The sequence below is a fragment of the Diaporthe citri genome (genome assembly GCF_014595645.1).
Source record: "Diaporthe citri strain NFHF-8-4 chromosome Unknown scaffold_7, whole genome shotgun sequence".
NCBI classification, from domain to species: domain Eukaryota; kingdom Fungi; phylum Ascomycota; class Sordariomycetes; order Diaporthales; family Diaporthaceae; genus Diaporthe; species Diaporthe citri.
This window is the reverse complement of record NW_025064852.1, coordinates 4498391-4516047: the sequence shown is the minus strand read 5'-3', so window position 1 is coordinate 4516047 and position 17657 is coordinate 4498391. Positions and strand designations below refer to the sequence as shown.

General features: G+C 51.2%; 6 protein-coding genes across 6 annotated transcripts; 3 read left to right on the top strand and 3 right to left on the bottom strand.

The window, feature by feature from the left end:
- Positions 1-208: 208 nt before the first annotated feature.
- On the bottom strand, positions 209-1350 carry INS49_014364 (uncharacterized protein; the record flags this gene model as incomplete). Its single annotated transcript, XM_043175055.1, has 3 exons — positions 209-623; positions 679-1151; positions 1219-1350. The coding sequence occupies 3 exons, from the start codon at positions 1348-1350 to the stop codon at positions 209-211; spliced, it is 1020 nt and encodes a 339-aa protein (XP_043022000.1).
- An 813-nt stretch (positions 1351-2163) lies between these two features.
- Positions 2164-3661, bottom strand: INS49_014363 (uncharacterized protein; the record flags this gene model as incomplete). Its single annotated transcript, XM_043175054.1, has 2 exons — positions 2164-3059; positions 3136-3661. 2 exons carry the CDS (start codon positions 3659-3661, stop codon positions 2164-2166), a joined length of 1422 nt encoding a protein of 473 aa, XP_043021999.1.
- Positions 3662-6916: 3255 nt separating this feature from the next.
- INS49_014362 (uncharacterized protein) lies at positions 6917-7942 on the top strand (the record flags this gene model as incomplete). Its single annotated transcript, XM_043175053.1, has 1 exon — positions 6917-7942. One exon carries the CDS (start codon positions 6917-6919, stop codon positions 7940-7942), a length of 1026 nt encoding a protein of 341 aa, XP_043021998.1.
- A 184-nt stretch (positions 7943-8126) lies between these two features.
- Positions 8127-10222, bottom strand: INS49_014361 (uncharacterized protein; the record flags this gene model as incomplete). Its single annotated transcript, XM_043175052.1, has 10 exons — positions 8127-8314; positions 8378-8572; positions 8638-8757; positions 8827-8959; positions 9018-9404; positions 9464-9557; positions 9626-9642; positions 9719-9763; positions 9808-9909; positions 9971-10222. The coding sequence occupies 10 exons, from the start codon at positions 10220-10222 to the stop codon at positions 8127-8129; spliced, it is 1533 nt and encodes a 510-aa protein (XP_043021997.1).
- A 3160-nt stretch (positions 10223-13382) lies between these two features.
- On the top strand, positions 13383-14146 carry INS49_014360 (uncharacterized protein; the record flags this gene model as incomplete). The annotated part of the gene is made up of 4 exons (XM_043175051.1): positions 13383-13495; positions 13567-13723; positions 13785-13900; positions 13960-14146. The coding sequence occupies 4 exons, from the start codon at positions 13383-13385 to the stop codon at positions 14144-14146; spliced, it is 573 nt and encodes a 190-aa protein (XP_043021996.1).
- A 777-nt stretch (positions 14147-14923) lies between these two features.
- On the top strand, positions 14924-16622 carry INS49_014359 (uncharacterized protein; the record flags this gene model as incomplete). Its single annotated transcript, XM_043175050.1, has 2 exons — positions 14924-15129; positions 15659-16622. 2 exons carry the CDS (start codon positions 14924-14926, stop codon positions 16620-16622), a joined length of 1170 nt encoding a protein of 389 aa, XP_043021995.1.
- Positions 16623-17657: the final 1035 nt, after the last annotated feature.

Below are 17657 nucleotides of genomic sequence, written 5' to 3'. Positions count from 1 at the left end.
TGACACGTCTGCGCAGTCGTGCCGCCACAATTCCCGTCGAGGCTGACGTTGTTACCAGTCCTTCAGCATTTAGAGTCAGCTTCAAATCACCGAGGAAGTAGTTCCACAGCATGTCACAGAACCTGCAGTATGGTAAAAACCATTGAGACACAGGCTGCGGACGGGAGAGCTCTTTCTTAAGGAAAAAAAGATTGTATTTGAAAGCTACCTACGACTGGTAGAGCTTGATAGAGTTGAACAGCCAGTACGCGTCGGCAAAGGCGCCGGGGTTGCCGGCCACGTACGCGGCGCAGGTACTCGCCTGGCTACTGCACGACGTCACGGCCTTCCACGTGCCCTCGTCGATCATGGAGCCGCAAAAGTCGGTGTTGATGATGATGGTCTGCGCCTGGAAGTTGTCGCCGATGTTGCAGCCGCCGTCGGACGTCTTGAAGTCCGACGAGGGCGTGCCCCAGCCCTCCGGGCTGGGGGACCCGCTGGTCAGGTCCGCCGGGACGGAGGCCCGGGGCCACGACCAGATGCGCAGCCGGTTGTCTTGCAGGTAGGTGGCGTAGACGCCGCCTCCTGCGGAGTTCAGGGCGTCGCCGTATGACTGGGCGTTGCCTGTTGAGCCGCATCCGTCCCTAGACACAATTCGTGAGTTTCTGGTTATCTCGTCGAGTGAACAAGATTTCTTACCAGTTGGTTGAAGCATCACTGCAGTCCCCACCAAGTGCACAGTTCGCCCTCTCATCTGTGCCTCCAATTTTCGTGAACTGGCAGGCACTGCAGGTATGCAACGACACGATATTCCTCTCCTGCAACCCAGCGGCGCCGCCTCCCTCGATGATGTCGATCTCGCCCATGGGGTTCTCCCCGAAGTTGTACGACCAGAAGGCTGGCCAGACAGCGCACTGGTTTGCTGGCATGTGCGCAATATCGGCCACCAAGAGAGACCCTGTGCCAAATGTCTCCTTGGACTCCAGGCGCACCGACGCTCGGCCTTGGGCTGAGGTTGACAGCTTGGTGGTGGAATCCACGCCGATGTATACTTGGCCGTTTGACTGGACTTTGGTCAGGCCCTTGGACGATGCGGCTGACGCCGACTGGTAGTCCACGAAGCCATCTGTTGGGTCACCCGACTCAATGCCTATGCTGTGGAAATAGGCTGTCTATAACAGGACAACGTGATCAGTTTGAAATGCTGGGCCGTGTTCAGGTGAGAGTAATGGAACTTACATCTCTGAAGTAAAATTGGTCGAGGAAGTTCGAGCCACTGTAGGTCCGTACTAAGTTAAGAGCAGCGGACGCTGGCGAAACGTCGAGACTCAGAGCCAGCATAGTGGCGACAACGTGAAGCTTGGAGCGCATGGCTGCGATATTATATGCCGGTGTGTTGAGGGCTGGTGGGATGGTCAGGGTAGAGTGAGCGGAATACCCGGAAAAGAAGAGTTCACGACACTTGATCTTATAGTCTCTATAGCCAAGTGCAATTGCCAGGACAGGAATAGACTATATGAGCTAATGACACCTTTTGTCGGTTCCTTCGGGCCACTCCGGCTGGAACTGGAGATCCGGGGAACGGCTGGGAGCGTCTAGCTGGTCCAGGCAGCCTTGTATTGAATCCTTCCTTCTAGAACTCGACTGTGTTCGCAAAAAGAAAAGTCTTCTGCTGACTTCCCAAGTCCGAGGTCACGCGAAGTGTGAATCGAATCCTCCTACTGGACGGTAAATGAGAAGGGTGGGGCCCCTTACCTAGCGTTAACCACTTTCAGTCTGTTCTGGGTAGGCTGGGCATAAGCCAAATGGAACTCGGCCATACCACATTCAGCTACAGGGGGAAGACTTACTATTCCACTACGCGTCTTCCTTCCCGAGAGAGCGGGCATTTTCTAGGGGTTATAACAAAATTCCAGCCTATAGAAGACGGTCTTTTCTAGGCTGCCTAAAAAAGAGTGGAAACCTCCGAAATGAATCCTTGGCAACGAGGAACGCCTGAGTGCATAACGCCTTGTAACGAGACTGCGCATCCTTCGGGACTCGGGCCACGTGCGCTGACGACCGATCAGTGGAAATGCCGAGCACGCTTATTAGCCCTCCTTCGACTGTAAACGGATTGTCAGTGTCGAATGTCTCTCTTCAAGAGCAGTGGAATGTCGCAGGTGCCTATCGGGCAACTTTTGCTTACCTGGTGGACCTGCCGGATCCATGGGGATCGAGTTCTCTACTACTAGCTTCGTGTTCTCGGCCGAGTGCGGTATCCTCCTCGCCCGTACTCTTTCTCTTCTGCCTATGCTCGTCATACCATGGGAGCTTGAACAACACCTTGGTTTCCAGGTGCTGGTCAAATCTCCGGAACGCCTCAGGCGCGCGTTCAAGCCCAATATACTCCTTGCTCACGACGAAACCAGGCCTCGCAACTCCACTCGTTACCAGCTCAAACAGCATCGACGCGACTGTCAGGATATCCGCACTACCTCCCCTCATGCTCAGCGACTTGCCCCAGAAAAGCGACAAGGGAAACTTGATATCCGGCGCGATGGTCGACTCCCGCGGCGTGCCCTTGCTGTCCGGCTGAGCGATGTTCACGCCCGGGACGCCGATGCCGCCCTTTTCAGACGCCGATGCCGCCCTTGTCAGACGCCATCTTGACGGCCTCGGTGAGCACGAAGGCCTGGTCCGGCTCGAGCTTCTCGTTGACGCACTCTCCCCGACGCAGTCGCACACGCGCGTGACCCCGTCCGGCGCCAGCTTGAGGATCTGCTCCGATGGCAGCCCGCCTTTGGTGAAGTTGATCGGTATGGCGCCGATCGACTTGGCCTTCGCGAGGCGCGAGGGGACGTGGTCGATGCTGTACACCCTGCTTGCGCCGCGGAGCTTGGCGCTATATGCGCACATGAGGCCGACGGGCCCCGCGCCGAAGACGGCTACGTCGTCGCCTGGCTGGAAGCCTGAGTAGTTGAGGCCCTCCCACCCCGTGGCGAAGATATCCGAGAGGAAGAGCAGTTCCCTGTCCGGGATCTGCGGGTTCCCTACCTCCATCAAGGTCTCGTCTGCGATGGGCACGCGGACATATTCGGCTGGCATTAGGTTAGTATCACAAGTCTATAACATTGGGTGCTGAGAGGTGTCCAAGAGTCGAGGGTGAACGCGTACCTAGAGTTCCCCCGAGATCTCCCCAGTCTTTGCCGCCCCCGAATATTGGAGCGCCTCCCCCGATGGTGGGCTCGAGCAGCAGATGCCCGGGGGCTTGTACTGCGCTGATGACAACACGATCCCCTTCCTTGATGCTCGTGACCGCGGATCCGGTCTCCACTACAATACCCATGCCTTCGTGGCCCACCGTCCATGGCACCTCCTGGCTGCCAAGTACTCCATGGTATATGTGGAGATCAGTGCCACAGATGGCGGTGGTGGTGATCCGGACAACTTCGGCTTCCAGGACTTGATCTGCCCCTATACCGTATTGATGAGTAGCCGGTCCGTAGCCGCCTCCTTGCAACCAGCCACCGATGGCACCGATTGATGGCGCTCCTCCACCAACCACGATGGCATTGTGTGCTTGTGCTTCGGCATACACATCGCTCCACTGATAACCTCCACCAATTCTCAAGGCACTGCCCGTCCAATTGGCGTTCAGGCAGTCCAGACCGGTGCGATAATACCTCATCCAGATCTCCATGCTCCCGAACCCTTGAGACCGTCGAAGTAAATCGTGGCCAGTGGCTTTGACAACGAGCCTGACATTATTCTCTCCAGCGAACTTGATGCCAGCTGCAACGTGCTCGGGTGAAGTCGCGTTGATCGCATATCTGGGATGGTTCCCAATAGTGCAATTTTTTCCGGACCCGGCTGGCGGAATGACTGGAGGACACGTCAGGTCGTCAGACTCCTGGCACAATCCAGCAGGTTACTCTGCTTGCCAGGCGCACTTATCCCACTGCGAGTTCACCGCGGCGCATGTGTCGTTGTTGAACAGGGGCCCTGGATAACATGAGATAGCTAATGGTTGGACGGCGATGACTTGGCCAGATATAGAGGCGTTGAGAGCGTGCCACGATAAAGGAGAAGGCCAACAGCTGTCTTCCGGGGCCTATGCTAAATGGTAAGTAACAAGTGATTTTTTTTCAGTGCTTACACTTATGTTCCGTTTCAGAGGCACAACCTTGCCGAGACAAGACCGCGATTGCGAAGATAGGGAGCGTTAGGATTGCCATAGTAAACGAAGAGGCAAGAGCCGTTGGCACAGCTTCATAAAGCCTGTTTGATTGGTCTCGAAAATATGTTTCTCATCACGAAGTCGTCCGAGCATCTTGTGAGCATCTTATATCTGAAAATCGGACGAGTCGAGTGCCCGTGCAAAAAGTTTCCGAGGAGGAACCCCTTGAAAAATGGAAGTATGGCCTCATGCGGCGAGGTTAATGGTTTTGGGGGGGGGGTTGTTTTCGGATTGCGGTTATTTCAATTCATCCACGCCAAGATATTATCGGGACCACGGGCATTTCAGTTCGTCCAGACCGTGAAGGTTTCCACTGTGGACAATTCAATTCGTGCAGACGATGCTACGCTAGATCAGTACCGGGCATATACGAATACGATGAACGGTTCCTTATTCATCCGCAAAGCTTCATCAAGGCACGCCGACAGGTACGGCAAGTTGCGGGCCGCTCGAAAGTGGGTTTCGTCTTCGAGGCTGAAAGCCGATCGAATTTCGGCTTTGAGCTTGTCCATCGCTGAAGAGGGTTTGAGAAGGGAATAGGTCACTCCGAAGAGCGAGGTTTCGGTTGTCTCTGAGCCGCCCGCAATAAGAATACTGCTGTTCGCCTGAACATCCCTTAATTTCGATTCCTGCGGTAGTCAGTAACATGGCTAGCTAACTGGAGTCCACGATAGAAGTAATACCGATTTGTCTTTGTTTTTTAATGAGCCTCCTACTTAGTCTGGGCGTTATGCTCCAAGTTTATGCGCTTCATTGACTTGGCTTTGGTAAACTCCATGTTCGCTCGCGATCAAGTTTCGCACTTTTTAGTGCCATTGAACGTGATGATTTCTGGATTAGTGGGTAGTCGCTCGATGACTGGATGAAGGTACCCAGTCGTGCCATCTGGAAGATTGACCGCACCCATGAATCATAGTTAGAGTTGTTCAGACAGCCAAAAGGCTCCCCAGAAGCCAGATCGCCAATGATATTGAACGTGGTGTACTTATACCAGGCAGCCATGTTCACAAATTTTCCCTGTACAACGCCATGTTCGTACAGTCGCTGGATGAAGAGATCAATTTAGTTTTTGATAAGCGGCTCGTGATCGCGCAAACTCCCGTCGCTGAAGCCGTGCGTATGCTGACGTCGTAGGATGCCATGTTCGCGGTTTTGCATAATTACTGACCGCTTTGCCTCGATGTGCCTCTCCGCGGCAACGTTGCGCCGAGTTTCCAGGTGGCCCGCGCTCATCAACTAGTGGTCAAGGGAAGCTGTGTGTTGGCGAATTCGTGACGCGCGAAGCTAGGCGGCTCCCAGTTGTGGCGTTTCATTAAAAACCTCGAGGCGGCTTTCAGAGGCGGCACTGCCTTGATTCCGCGATGACATTGCTGCTCTTCCGATGAGTTCACCAAGATGGCTGACTAAGACAAGTCTTTTCTTTCCTTTTTTTTTGGGGGGGGGGGGGATGAGCCCACGATGCTGTATCATAGATGTTGGGCAGTTGGAACCAAATGTGTATCGGATGGGGGTACAATGATTGAAGCACCGGTGTCACCTCATGCTACTATTGTGAAGGAAAGCAGGCCCTTGTCTTCTCTTTCTGAGTGACAAGTTTCCAGAGACTGTTGCAACTCGATCATGCCAAGCCGTCTTTCACGGGACGTTTGTGTAGGTATTCGCCGGCGAATGGAAGCGTGAATGAGATATCACCGGAAGCAGCCCCGTTTAACTCCGGCATGAAGATTGTCACTTTGTTCCTCAACCCCGGCATCCTTTGAATACCAGAGCAGAAAGTCGTTGAATGTAGTTCAAAATTTTATGAAGGCCAGGGCATAAAATAACTGCTGAAGTTCTACAGATCAAACACATAACTATTGCAATGCAGAGGTCCGCAGTCAAATGCACTAGCCAAAAGATTGACCGCAAATCACGGGACGCGACGAAGTCCGAGCCACTGTGTGTGGAAAACGAAACGCTACCCCCCCCTGCAAATTTGACTCAGTGTCCCCCCCCCCCGCATAAGAAAAAAGCCTTCTTCGCGCGGGCGACTATATAGCATTTGCGCTACCTTCCTCCTCCTCTTTACTTTCCTCTTTACCTTTTATAACAAAAGGAAAAGATTTATAATTAAAATTATTATTTATATATAAAGTAATATTTTTTATACTCTTTTAATTATAATAATAATATAAGTAATAATAAGAAAGGTAAGAAATATAAGGTATGCATTATATATAAAGAAAGTATAAAAACGCTATATAGGCGCGCTTAGTTACAGGAGGTTATAATATTTTCATAGTAAGCAGAAAACGCGAATACGCTGCGCTGGCGCGCGCGCGAAGAGGGCTTCTTTTCTGTGCGGGGGGGGACACTGAGTTAAATTTGCAGGGGGGGGGGGTAGCGTTTCGTTTTCCACACACAGCAGGACTAGATTGGTAATCCATGACGCGCCTGGACCAACCCGGGGACCGGACGGCTCAATGTTTCAGACCAAGGCCGAGCCTGGATTAACATCACACGAGCAAGTCGCACTTGGAGTCAACCGCTCCTCTCAAGATGCCGTCACAAATCAGCTTATCTAGATCCACGCGGGTACCCGGAGGCGAGTCTCGGACCCGAGTGGTCATCAAGCCACTACCACCCTGCAAGCCATAAATATTCGGGCGGGCACTGGCGGCCTACTCATGCAAATAAGCCAACTCTAAACTCCAAACATCCCCAAATCACATCGTCGCCATGTCCGTGCACCTGGAGAACGACGCCCGCTGGGAGACCAGCCTCCTCGGGCTCCTCTACCGCCAGTTCTTCTATCGCCCCAAGCCCATCAAAGCAGACCTCTCCGGCCAGACAGCCATCATCACCGGGGCAAACATAGGCCTGGGCTTTGAGACAAGCCGCCAGCTCCTAGGGCTAGGGCTCTCCCGCCTCATCCTCGCCGTGCGCTCGCAGGCAAAGGGCAACGCGGCGGCCGCGAAGTTGCGCAATGAGAACCCGGCCGCAAAGATCGAGGTCTGGCTGCTGGACATGAGCTCATACGCCTCCATCCACGCGTTCGTCAAGCGGTGTGTTGGAGACGAGCTACAGCGGCTGGACATAGCGATCCTTAACGCCGGCGTGCAGAGTTCAAAGCTCACCAAAAACGAGCAGACGGGGTACGAGACGACGTTCCAGGTGAACTACCTGTCAACAGCTCTTCTCTCCATCTTGTTATTACCGGTTCTGTGGGAAAAGAGAGCGCCGGGTAAGCCAGGGAGGCTCAGTGTCATCGGCTCGGATACGCAGTACTGGGCGAGCGTCGATCCCGCTGGTGGGCCGATCCTGCCACGGCTCGCTAACCCGGCCAAGTACGACACCATGGACCAGTACTCGGCGACCAAGTTCCTCCTCGTAGGATTCATCTCGAAGCTGGCTGAGAATATCAACCCGGACGGGGTGATTGTGAATACGGTGAACCCTGGCTTGACGGCCAGTACCGACATAGGTAGGGACACGCAGGTGTCACTGCCCTTCCGGATCTTCGTGGGGATCACGGGGCGGAGCTTGGAATGGGGCGCGGATACCTACGTCGATGGGGTCGTTGTGCAAGGAAGGGAGAGCCATGGGTCATTTGTCAGTGACTGGACCATCAAGCCGTTTCCTGCGATTTACTACACTGCAGAGGGTATTGAGTTTAGGAATCGACTCTGGGAGGAAACTATGGAGGAGCTTAACTTTGTGGGGGTATCCAGCATTGTTTCCAAGCTGGCACAGTCAAAGTCGTGATCCACACCTTGTCGCTACTTCTGTCAATACAAAGTCGAACATTTGGAGAGTGGTCAATGCGGGCCAAGGATATCAACTTGGCAGGGGCCCTCATCGGTATCCATTCTTCGGTATCTATTCTACCCTCTGGACTTGAGACTGCAATTCATCTTCTCATCGCTATCAGACGAGTGATGACTGTTTATCACCAAGTAGCGCGAGCCTTTTCGCAAGCCTCCAAATCAGGGACACGCCGCGGTGGGCGGATGCTCTCCCACGCAGCCATGAGCTTGACTAACTTGCCTTCCGCATTGGCCTGCGCGACAGCTTGCAAGCCGTAGGGTCTACCACTGCTTGAGACGTAGCCCAACGGCATAGTTGACATGGGGTAGCCTAAGAGTACAAGACAGTGTGAGCACAGAAAAAGCTGATGGAGTGGCAGGAAGAGACACCTACGCGCTGCAACCGAGACGGCCGCGAAGAAGCTGTCGGAAGCGCAGACCACCACATCTACACCGTGCTCTGATACAGCCTTGTCGATGCCGTCCGTTGCTGCCCATTTCTTGCAGCTGTCCAGTCGTGCGGTTTGGTCTTTTCCCGGCCGAGATGTCTCTATTAGACTCAGAAGCTTGTCCTGGTTGGGGCAGTAGTCTGCGCATACGACGACATAATTAGTTAGCGAGGTCACCCGTAATGACTCGGAATGATGGACGAACCTTTGTCAAATTCAGCGTCGGCATGCTCGTCATTGAACTTCACCAGATCGTCCAAATTCCGGACCTTGGAATACTCAAAGAACTGCAAGAACTGATCAATACCAGACTTCGCTTCCTGGTCTTGAACTCCGTTCAGTTGGGTCAGTAAAATCATATTGCGTCCATGGCGTTTCAAACACGGCAACCCACTGATAATAGTGTACATCAATTCATCGATGTTTGTGTCACCGATTGGAACATGTTCCGGCTCTTCGATATCTATGTCGATGATATTTGCGCCGTTGCTCTGCAGGCACTTCTTGGCAAGCCAGTACTCCTCCGCCTTCAATAGCCAATTCAGCAATGAAGACTTCACTGAGGCGGGACGTGAGTAAACATACCGTCTCCTTGTAGTAGTTTGGGTCAGGATTCTGCGCTTCAGCTGGCAAGCGCCATTTCTCAATGTCGAGGAAGCCGATGGCCATCTCGCTCAAACTTGCGGATGCCGCCAGGGACGCCAGGCTTGGCGTCTCCTTTCGAGCCAACAGAGCGTCACATGCGAGGGCAACATCAAGGGCAGACTTGCCCATAGCACCGACGGTATCAAAATAAGGCGTCAGTGTCAGAATTCCACGTAGCGAAGTTGACCCGGGTGTGAGCTTCAAGGCATATAGACCGGCCACCGCTGACGGCGACACCAAGGAGCCAGTGGTCTCGTGGCCGAGAGCCAAGGGGGCGAATCCGCAGGCGACCCCAACCGCGGAGCCGGTCGAAGAGCCTTGGGGGGTCTGAGTGGTCATTCATCAGTAAGTACAAAGGAGCGATAATATAAAAGAAAGCTACTTACAGTCTCGCCTTTACGCTTGTCTCCGAGCTTGTACCCGGTGGGGATATACGCCGGCTGGCACATACCGCCAACTGCTGACCAACCAGCCCGGCCCCTGCGTCAAGTCCGTTTTAGTCTGCCCGGTGAATTTACACTTGGGCCGATCTTATTTGCTTGACTCACTTGTGACCGGCCATCTCCTGTTCATCGTCAGCAAAAAAAAAAAGAAAATGTCTCCGAAAGGCCAACTCTGACCAAACACAAGCTGTGACTCACAGTCATATTCGTCTTGCCCATGATAATAAGGCCGGAATTGATCAACTGGGACGTCAGAATGCTTCTCAGCGCCATGAATCGCGACTTACATTGTTAACAACGTCGCAGTTTCCAGACGGACAAGCATCCAGGAGACCATATGAGCCCAGAGTAGTTGGCATACCAAGGGACACGTCAGTGGCGAAAACATCCTGACAGAGATAAGATTTGTTAATAGATCTTAAAGGTGAATGCCCTTGGGTGCGTTCTTACCTTGAGCAGGATTGGAATCCCGTGGAGGGGACCTCGAAGACTGCCTTGTTGTCTCTCCTGGTCAAGTTTCGCAGCCCATGAAATCAGCTGGATCCTTGGCGGGGTAGAAATCACAGCCCTGCATTTCGCACCCTGCGTGTTGTGTCTCTGGATTTGGTACAGATACAGCTCCACGATTTGCACGCTGTTGATGGAGCCCTTGTCCAAGCGCTGACGCAGTTGATCAGCGGTGATTGTGATGGCATCAAACATCGGCTCAGGGCGTAGAGATGACATCTTCAGTAAGTAATAATGGTAAGCCAGGTCAAGCGCGTTTCAGCAAGCCCATTAGCCACGTTGCAGAGACGCTGATCCCAGCAACAAGAGGTGGAAAGAAAGGGTTGGGTTGTAGGCGGGGGTTAAAAAGACGAGGTTTGCACTGGAGGAAGCAGTTGGGTGCGGCCTCGCCGATGCTTGTGTTTTCTCCCTACTTAAGTACTTAGGTACCTGAGTGTCCCACTCACCTGAGGGCACCAACTCACGTTTTCTCACATTGTCAGGATTCGGCTGTCCTGATGTGCACAGACTGTGATCTTGTCCGGTCGAGCAAATATGGTGGAATCATGCACTGTGACCAACAATGTTTGTTGCCCTCCTAGGCATTGTTGGTAAAGAGGCTAACCATCTTCATAGGACAAGATCTGTCACACTTTCTCTACCCTGCATCGGCCAATATTGTCCCTTCTGCCAAGTCAGTCCTTTAGGCTTCATGCATCGTTGAGGGTGACCATTGACCTAACCGTGGTTTTTGGTCTGCTGATGCTCTATATTCCTGCTGAGTAAGTGGAATGAAATATGACCGGATTAAATATATATAGGGTAGATTCTAGAGCTATTCACTGAGACACACAGGCATTCTCTCAGAGGCCTCGCCCATTCACGTTGCTTCCTGCTGCGGCCCCTTGAGCCCTGTACGACCGGTGCTGGTGCCTTGGGCCCCTCTGCAACTGATGCCACCTCCTTGGGGCCAGACCTATGTGGCCTTGTCGGCGTCAACCGTACTGTGTCTGATAGTGCCATGGCGGCGAGAAACTTTGTGGATGGACCGTGTGGCTTCTCTTGTGGCATGGCTGTCGAATTTCCCGCGACCAACAAGTCCAGGAGCTTGATGTGTATCCAGGAGCTTGATGTGTACGTTGTGGTCGTGAGATTGAGACCTTCTCGGCTTCCCTGGTATATTCTGCCCCAATTGGTGTTCACTGTGTCTCCGGCCTGCATTTTGCATGACAGGATGGGACCTCGACTGACATAATCATGATGGCCTTGGGAGATCAGGCCGAAAAAATATTTTAGTTGTGCATTTAAATGCATTCCGACAAAAAAGCCGATTTGCCTTTGCACGTTCAAAAGGATCTGTTGTCTAATGAGTACTGGGGGGATGAGTCTAAGGCGATTTATGTATGCATAGGCAATATTGCTGGTTAAATCGTACAAATGCTCCACGTTGAATTAAGTCTGTAACTACAAGTCTTATGTTGGTAGGTAACAAGGTCCAGAGTCCCGCAAGACTCATTCACGCAAGTAACGAGTTGTTTGACCGTGAAAATGTGTGTAAAACCTCCCCCGCGCGATCCGCGGGAGTGCGGATCACGGTGAGCCAAAAAAACATATAAAAGCCGAGTGGATCATGCCTCCGATCGGCGCAGAGCTGGCGTCAACTAGGGACAGAGTAGCGACGCTATAACATTATGAGGAACCAAATAGAACAACGAAGTCAAAGGATTATCAATCATAAGGAGGGTTGTTAGTCCGACTTGACATCACAGCTTGCATTATGAAGTCGTAGCTGACGATGTTCGTCCTTGGCGTGATTCGTCTTTGGGCACATCTTCTCATCCTCCCCATCAACTACCACAAAGAACAACACCAGTCCCACCCCTGACCGACAAGGACGATTGGTTGTCACAAATTTCGGAGATCCGTCAGTTCTACGCTGGGAGACATGTAGTTTCGACGTGAACTTGCCGCAAACGAAGTTCTGGTCAGAATTATTGCAGCTGACATTGCAGGTCCAGACAACACGCAGCGAGTTGACGGATATCCTGATCCCCGAACTGCGAGCCCAGGCTTTACACCCGGTTACGACCTTGTTGGTGAGGTCATCGCCGTTGGCTCTCTGTCTCAGTCGGCCCACTGCTTCTCCCATGGTGATCTTGTCGCATCAATGTGCGTCGTTGGTTCACACGCTACCCACATTATCTTGCCCACCACGGAGCTTTTCCGACTTGATCCGGAGGACGACCCCGTCAAGGTCACAGCTCTGCCCCTCAATTACATGACGTCTTGGGGCATGATTCGGTACTCTGGAGTGGAATTGTCGCCAGGCTGCAGCATTCTAATCGGATCTGTTAGTGGTGGACTTGGTACTGCCTTGGCACAACTCGTCCACGCGTTTGACTTGGGAATCAAAATGATCGGCACCTGCTCACCCTCCAAGTTTGATTATGTCAAATCTCTGGGAGTCACACCAATCAATCGCCACGCCCCGGATCTTATTTCTCAAGTTCAGCAATTGACGAACGGGGCGGGGGTAGATGTTGCATACGATGCTGTGTGAAGCCAAGAAAGTGTCCTACAGAGCCTTCAGGCGACAAAGTCTGGCTCAGGTCGGGTGGTAGTGGTTGGAGTGATGGCCGAGATTGATGAAGGCGGCAAGGGTCTGCGTGCGGGCAAGATTGACTTGGACGAAATATTATCTTCCCGGCTGCCACCTCGAACAAGCTTCTTTAACCTGATGACGGGTTACTACCTGAAGATAAGAGATGTTTTCATAAAAGACTTTGCGTCGATACTAGGCAAGGTCCGAACCGGAAAACTGGACCCTCAAATGTGTCGAATTCTTCCACTAAGAGCCGCCATCGAGGCCCATCAGTCACTTGTATCAGGTCAGAACATCAACGGGAAGATGGTGTTCGCTGTGGACCAAAAACTAGCAGCTAAGTATGGACTGTGAACTCTGAACTTCAAGTTACTGTTGAAGGGTCGTGGCTGAATATTCCAATCATGTATCATGCCGTATAACAGTCTAACCAAGAAACCCCGGAAATTGGTTTGCGCCCTTGCAAGGGCGAAGCTTAATGTTGACGGGTTTAGACGGCTATGAATAGAAACAGGGCTGAGCTGGTGCCAAGCAAATGCCCGTGGCCCGAGGCACTCAATCTGAATAGTGGCACGTTCATTAGGGGCAATAGAGTTTCGGCTACGCCCCATTAAAAGGCACACATTCAACATAAAAGAGAATGCAAAGAACTCCAGAGTGAAAGCACCTCCACCTTTATCACTTCAACGTCCATCGAATCGATCGCATACTGTCGTTAAATTCCCACCCGTCGATCGCCTAGTCTCTCCTCGTCCACCACCCACAGACTTCACCATGCTCGCCACAACACTCCTCCTCGCCACGGCACAACTAGCCGCTGCCATAAACTTCGCGGACTGGGACCCACAGCCCGGACTTCCGGAGGAGGTCAAGCCGTTCCTTGAAGCGTGAGTCCTCCCCTGTGCTTTCACCTCCACAACGCGACGGCGACCACGCGATTACTGACTCGCAAGCACAGTCTCGTCAACGCAGCCGAGGACGGCAGCGTCACGACCGGCTACACCGACTACTTCCCCGCCGATGGCATGCAGACTACCGAGACTATTCACTGCGTCGGTGCCGCGGGAATCCAGAAGTGCAAGGAGGCGTTCCTGGTTAATGGAAGGGAGCTCGTGGTAGGTCTTTATCACTTGGATATGAATTGAGCCATCAGCGAACTAATGATTGATCGTCTAGCACTTCCCAAACAAGACATTTGTCGCATCGAATAACGACACCGCCACAACGTACGAATCATGGGGCCGCATGGAACAGACCTACCCGGCGCCTATCAGCAATTGCTCTCAGCTCTAGTAAGGATCAATTCCCCGGCCGCACCTTTGTGCCCTATTTCTAACTTTGACACCCGTAGCTACCAAACTCAGTACACAGTCTTGAAGACAAACAAGAGTGTAGATGCTCTCCCAAACCTGACGCCTGAGCCCCAACAACAGGTGTACTGGTACCATGACCTCGTGGTCAGCCGATTTGCTGTTATTTCCGACATCCCATGCGATAGCAAGGAGACGGCCAAGAGGAGCCTTCCATTCGTGGGATAAGTCTCGTGCATGGAATATCATCCTGTTGCTACCCGCTGTTGGATAGATTTCGGAATGGCGGAGTATCTCAATAGACACAATTTGAAAGCAGATATTGGTAGACGACCATGAACACTATTCCCTCCGTCCTGTCACAAGCCCGGTATGACTGGAATTGGAAAAGGAGCCCGTCTCTGTAATGCCCGGAATGAACCCATGGAGAATTCCTCATGCCACGCAGAGACAGCCCAACAGCTGAAGTTGCGCAAGGCATGGTTTTCGGTGCTCACCTGATGCGTGTAATTTGTCGTTACCCGGTATTATGCGTCAGTTGGCTAGTCTAAAATCATGTCACATTCCATCATGTGGGTCTACACCAGATACGGAACTGGTGTAGTAGCGACACGTGTGCCATCATCGGCCGGCCCCCTCATCGATCCACTCAGACTTGCATAGTCAGGACAGTCGTTGTATGAACGTATGTATTCTCTTTCGGGGTCCTTATTTCGCATTCACAAGTCGCTTCCGAATCACACAACCACCACCGAGTCTTTCGTCATAGATAGTGGCGAAGTCAAGCAACCTGCCATGACCAGCGCGGCGCCAGCTGCAAGTCTGGACAAGCCATGCCCCGGATGCCAGGCCCTGGTCCTCAAGACGTTAATTAAATGCGCGGACCTTTCTTTGAAGAGCAATCTTGCCTGTTTAGATGAACAAGAACTGTCCGAGGCCTATCTCGAGACCCCTCCATTGGTTTTCAATATTGAGCGACTTAGAGCCATGATCTCTACATGCTCAATGTGCAGATTGTTGTGTACAGAAATAGCAAAGGCTGTGCCGGCGAATGCTGAATTTGTGTCCATGGACCGTTGCGAGGACCTCGGTGACAAGCTTGATTGCCTTTGGGTGTACCCTGAGTACGGAAAGCGCAAGATGGAGGACCCAATGGCTATAATCTATTGCTACGCCGACGAAGGTCAGTTGCTGCCGGAACGAGATGTGAAGTATGATTCTCACGCTCACAGTTTTGCAGCGTCACTTGCCAGTCAATATGTCACGCTACGTCCGATCAGCCCTGCAGGGTCCCGGGCATCAATGGCCACCATCAAGACCTGGCTGAAGGGATGCGAAGACGACCACCCGCAGTGCCGCTCCAGTCTTTCTGGTGGCCCCATGCAGTCACCTCCGGAACTTCCCACCAGGGTCATCGATATATCGCGTTACCCTCATTCTCTACGTCTCGTGGTTTCTGGCGGTAGGCGGGCCAAGTACGTGGCAGTGAGCCACTGTTGGGGCGTTCATTCACCGGTTCGGACGACGAGGTCAGGTCAACTCTGGGTGAGCACCTGAAGCATATCAGCCCGCGGGCACTCTCGAAGACAATTCAGGACGCGGTGTGTATCACACACTCACTGGGAATACGCTACCTATGGGTTGACTACTTGTGCATCATCCAAGAAGACGACGAGACAATGTGTTCAATGGGCCTCTCAACCGGCGGGGATGGGTGCTACAAGAACACCTCTTCTCCAGGCGGACGATTCACTTCGCCGCAGACCAGATGTACTGGGAGTGTGGCAAGATCTCCGTGGGCGAAGACCATTCCAACGCACAACATCGCGCGGACATGTATTTCCCTACGAGGTCCCTTCTATGCTTGGTTGATGACTTCCGAGAGTTTCAACGCACGCCGCAGCGAAACAAGGAGGAACAGTTCAAGTTACTTAATGGCGTACACACCACCTGGGCCAAAATCGTCATGCATTACTCCAGGTGTGGGCTGACCAGGCCTGGGGAAAAGTTACCTGCGCTCCTCTCCCTCTCACTGGCGCTTGGAAATATGCTCGGCAACCCATTCCACGAAGGGCATTACTTCGACAACAGCCCTCATGTGCTCGACGGACTTCTCTGGATGGCGTACAAAGATAGCACTCTCACCAGACCACCTCAGAACCGTGCGCCTTCGTGGTCCTGGGCATCTGTAGACGGTGAAATCGAGTTCATCGGCCAATGCTACCGCGACCCCGACGAACGGCACCCTGACCCGAATGACCTCAGGATACTGCGGGTGGCTGAGCACCGCCCTGCAGGCCTGCCCCCACGCCGCGCTCTCCTGGTCTCGGGGGTCTCGCTCAAGTGCTCAGCACACGGGGCTTTCCAGACAGCGGCAGGCCAAGACGATCCCGTGACCAGGCGCTGTGGCCATGGATACCAGAGCACGCAAGTACTGGACTCATTCTATACGAATGATGGGGCAATGTTTCCGGGATGGCTAGCACATGATGTCGCCGAGGATAGACCCTGCCGATTCTGGCTCATAAATGTCTACGCCCTGCGCATGCGCTTCGAGCGCACGCTGGTCTACTACGTCCTGATGGTGAAGCCAGCGCCTGGTCATCCTTTCAAGGGTCGCGTTTTCCAGAGGGTTGGACAGGGGCTTATTAAGGACCCCAACTGGATTAGGAATCTTGATTCGAAGTTCATAGCGCTGATATAGACAGCACCAAGGCAAGCTCGAGATGCACATCGCTCGGATGGTACAATAAATAGGGACGAGACACTGAAGTATGCACTTGAACTCTCAAGATTGAATTTGTGAAGCCATCAAGTGCCTGATGAAAAAAATTCCTCAACGGGCCTTTGGTCCATATGATAAAAAGAAAAGTCCGTGGTGAAATGTGTGCTTTGCTCTCTGTCCACTTTTTGCCCCACTGTTAATATGGTATGAACAACCTGGTACGGAGATGTAGTTAACGTCCCCGGCCCCGATCCCGGCCGCCCCCTAATCCCGGCCGGCCCACACCCGCGTATACGCATAAATGCATTTACACCCACCCTATATTAACTTCTTAATATCTTTATAAAGAATTTTTTTTTAATTACTAAACTTCTCTTAAATATTATTCTCTTTATTATAAAGCAATACTTTAAAAATAATTTTATTAATACCTTTATTATTATAAAAAATAAAATATTAATTTAATAAGCCTTTAAAATATAATATATTTTTTAAGCTATATTATTTAATTATTTTAATAATATTTAAAATTATTATATTATTATTAATTTTTAAAAACTTTTTTTTAATTATTAAAAAGCTTTATTAACTTTATTTATAATTAATTAAAATAGCTTAAAGTTAGCATTAATATAATTTAAAATAAAGGCTTTAAAAGCTTAATTAACCTTTTTAAATAAAAACTATCCTTTCCTTAAAAGGAATTAATTAAAAGCCTTTCTTTTTTATTACTTTATTTTTAAAAGTTAAAAAAATTAATATATAAAGGTTATTTATCTTTAATTAATTATTAAAAAGAATATTAAATTTTAATTTAATCTTTTTTAATTATTTATTATTAAATTTATTTAATTAAGTTATTATTAAAATATTAATAAGAAAGGGTTAATAAAAAGTTACTTAAAAAATGCCCTTATTCTTAATTATTTAAATAATAACCCTTTATTATAAAAGAACTTTAATTTAAAAATATAAATTTCTTTTATAAAATATATATTTATTATAAGTAGGTTT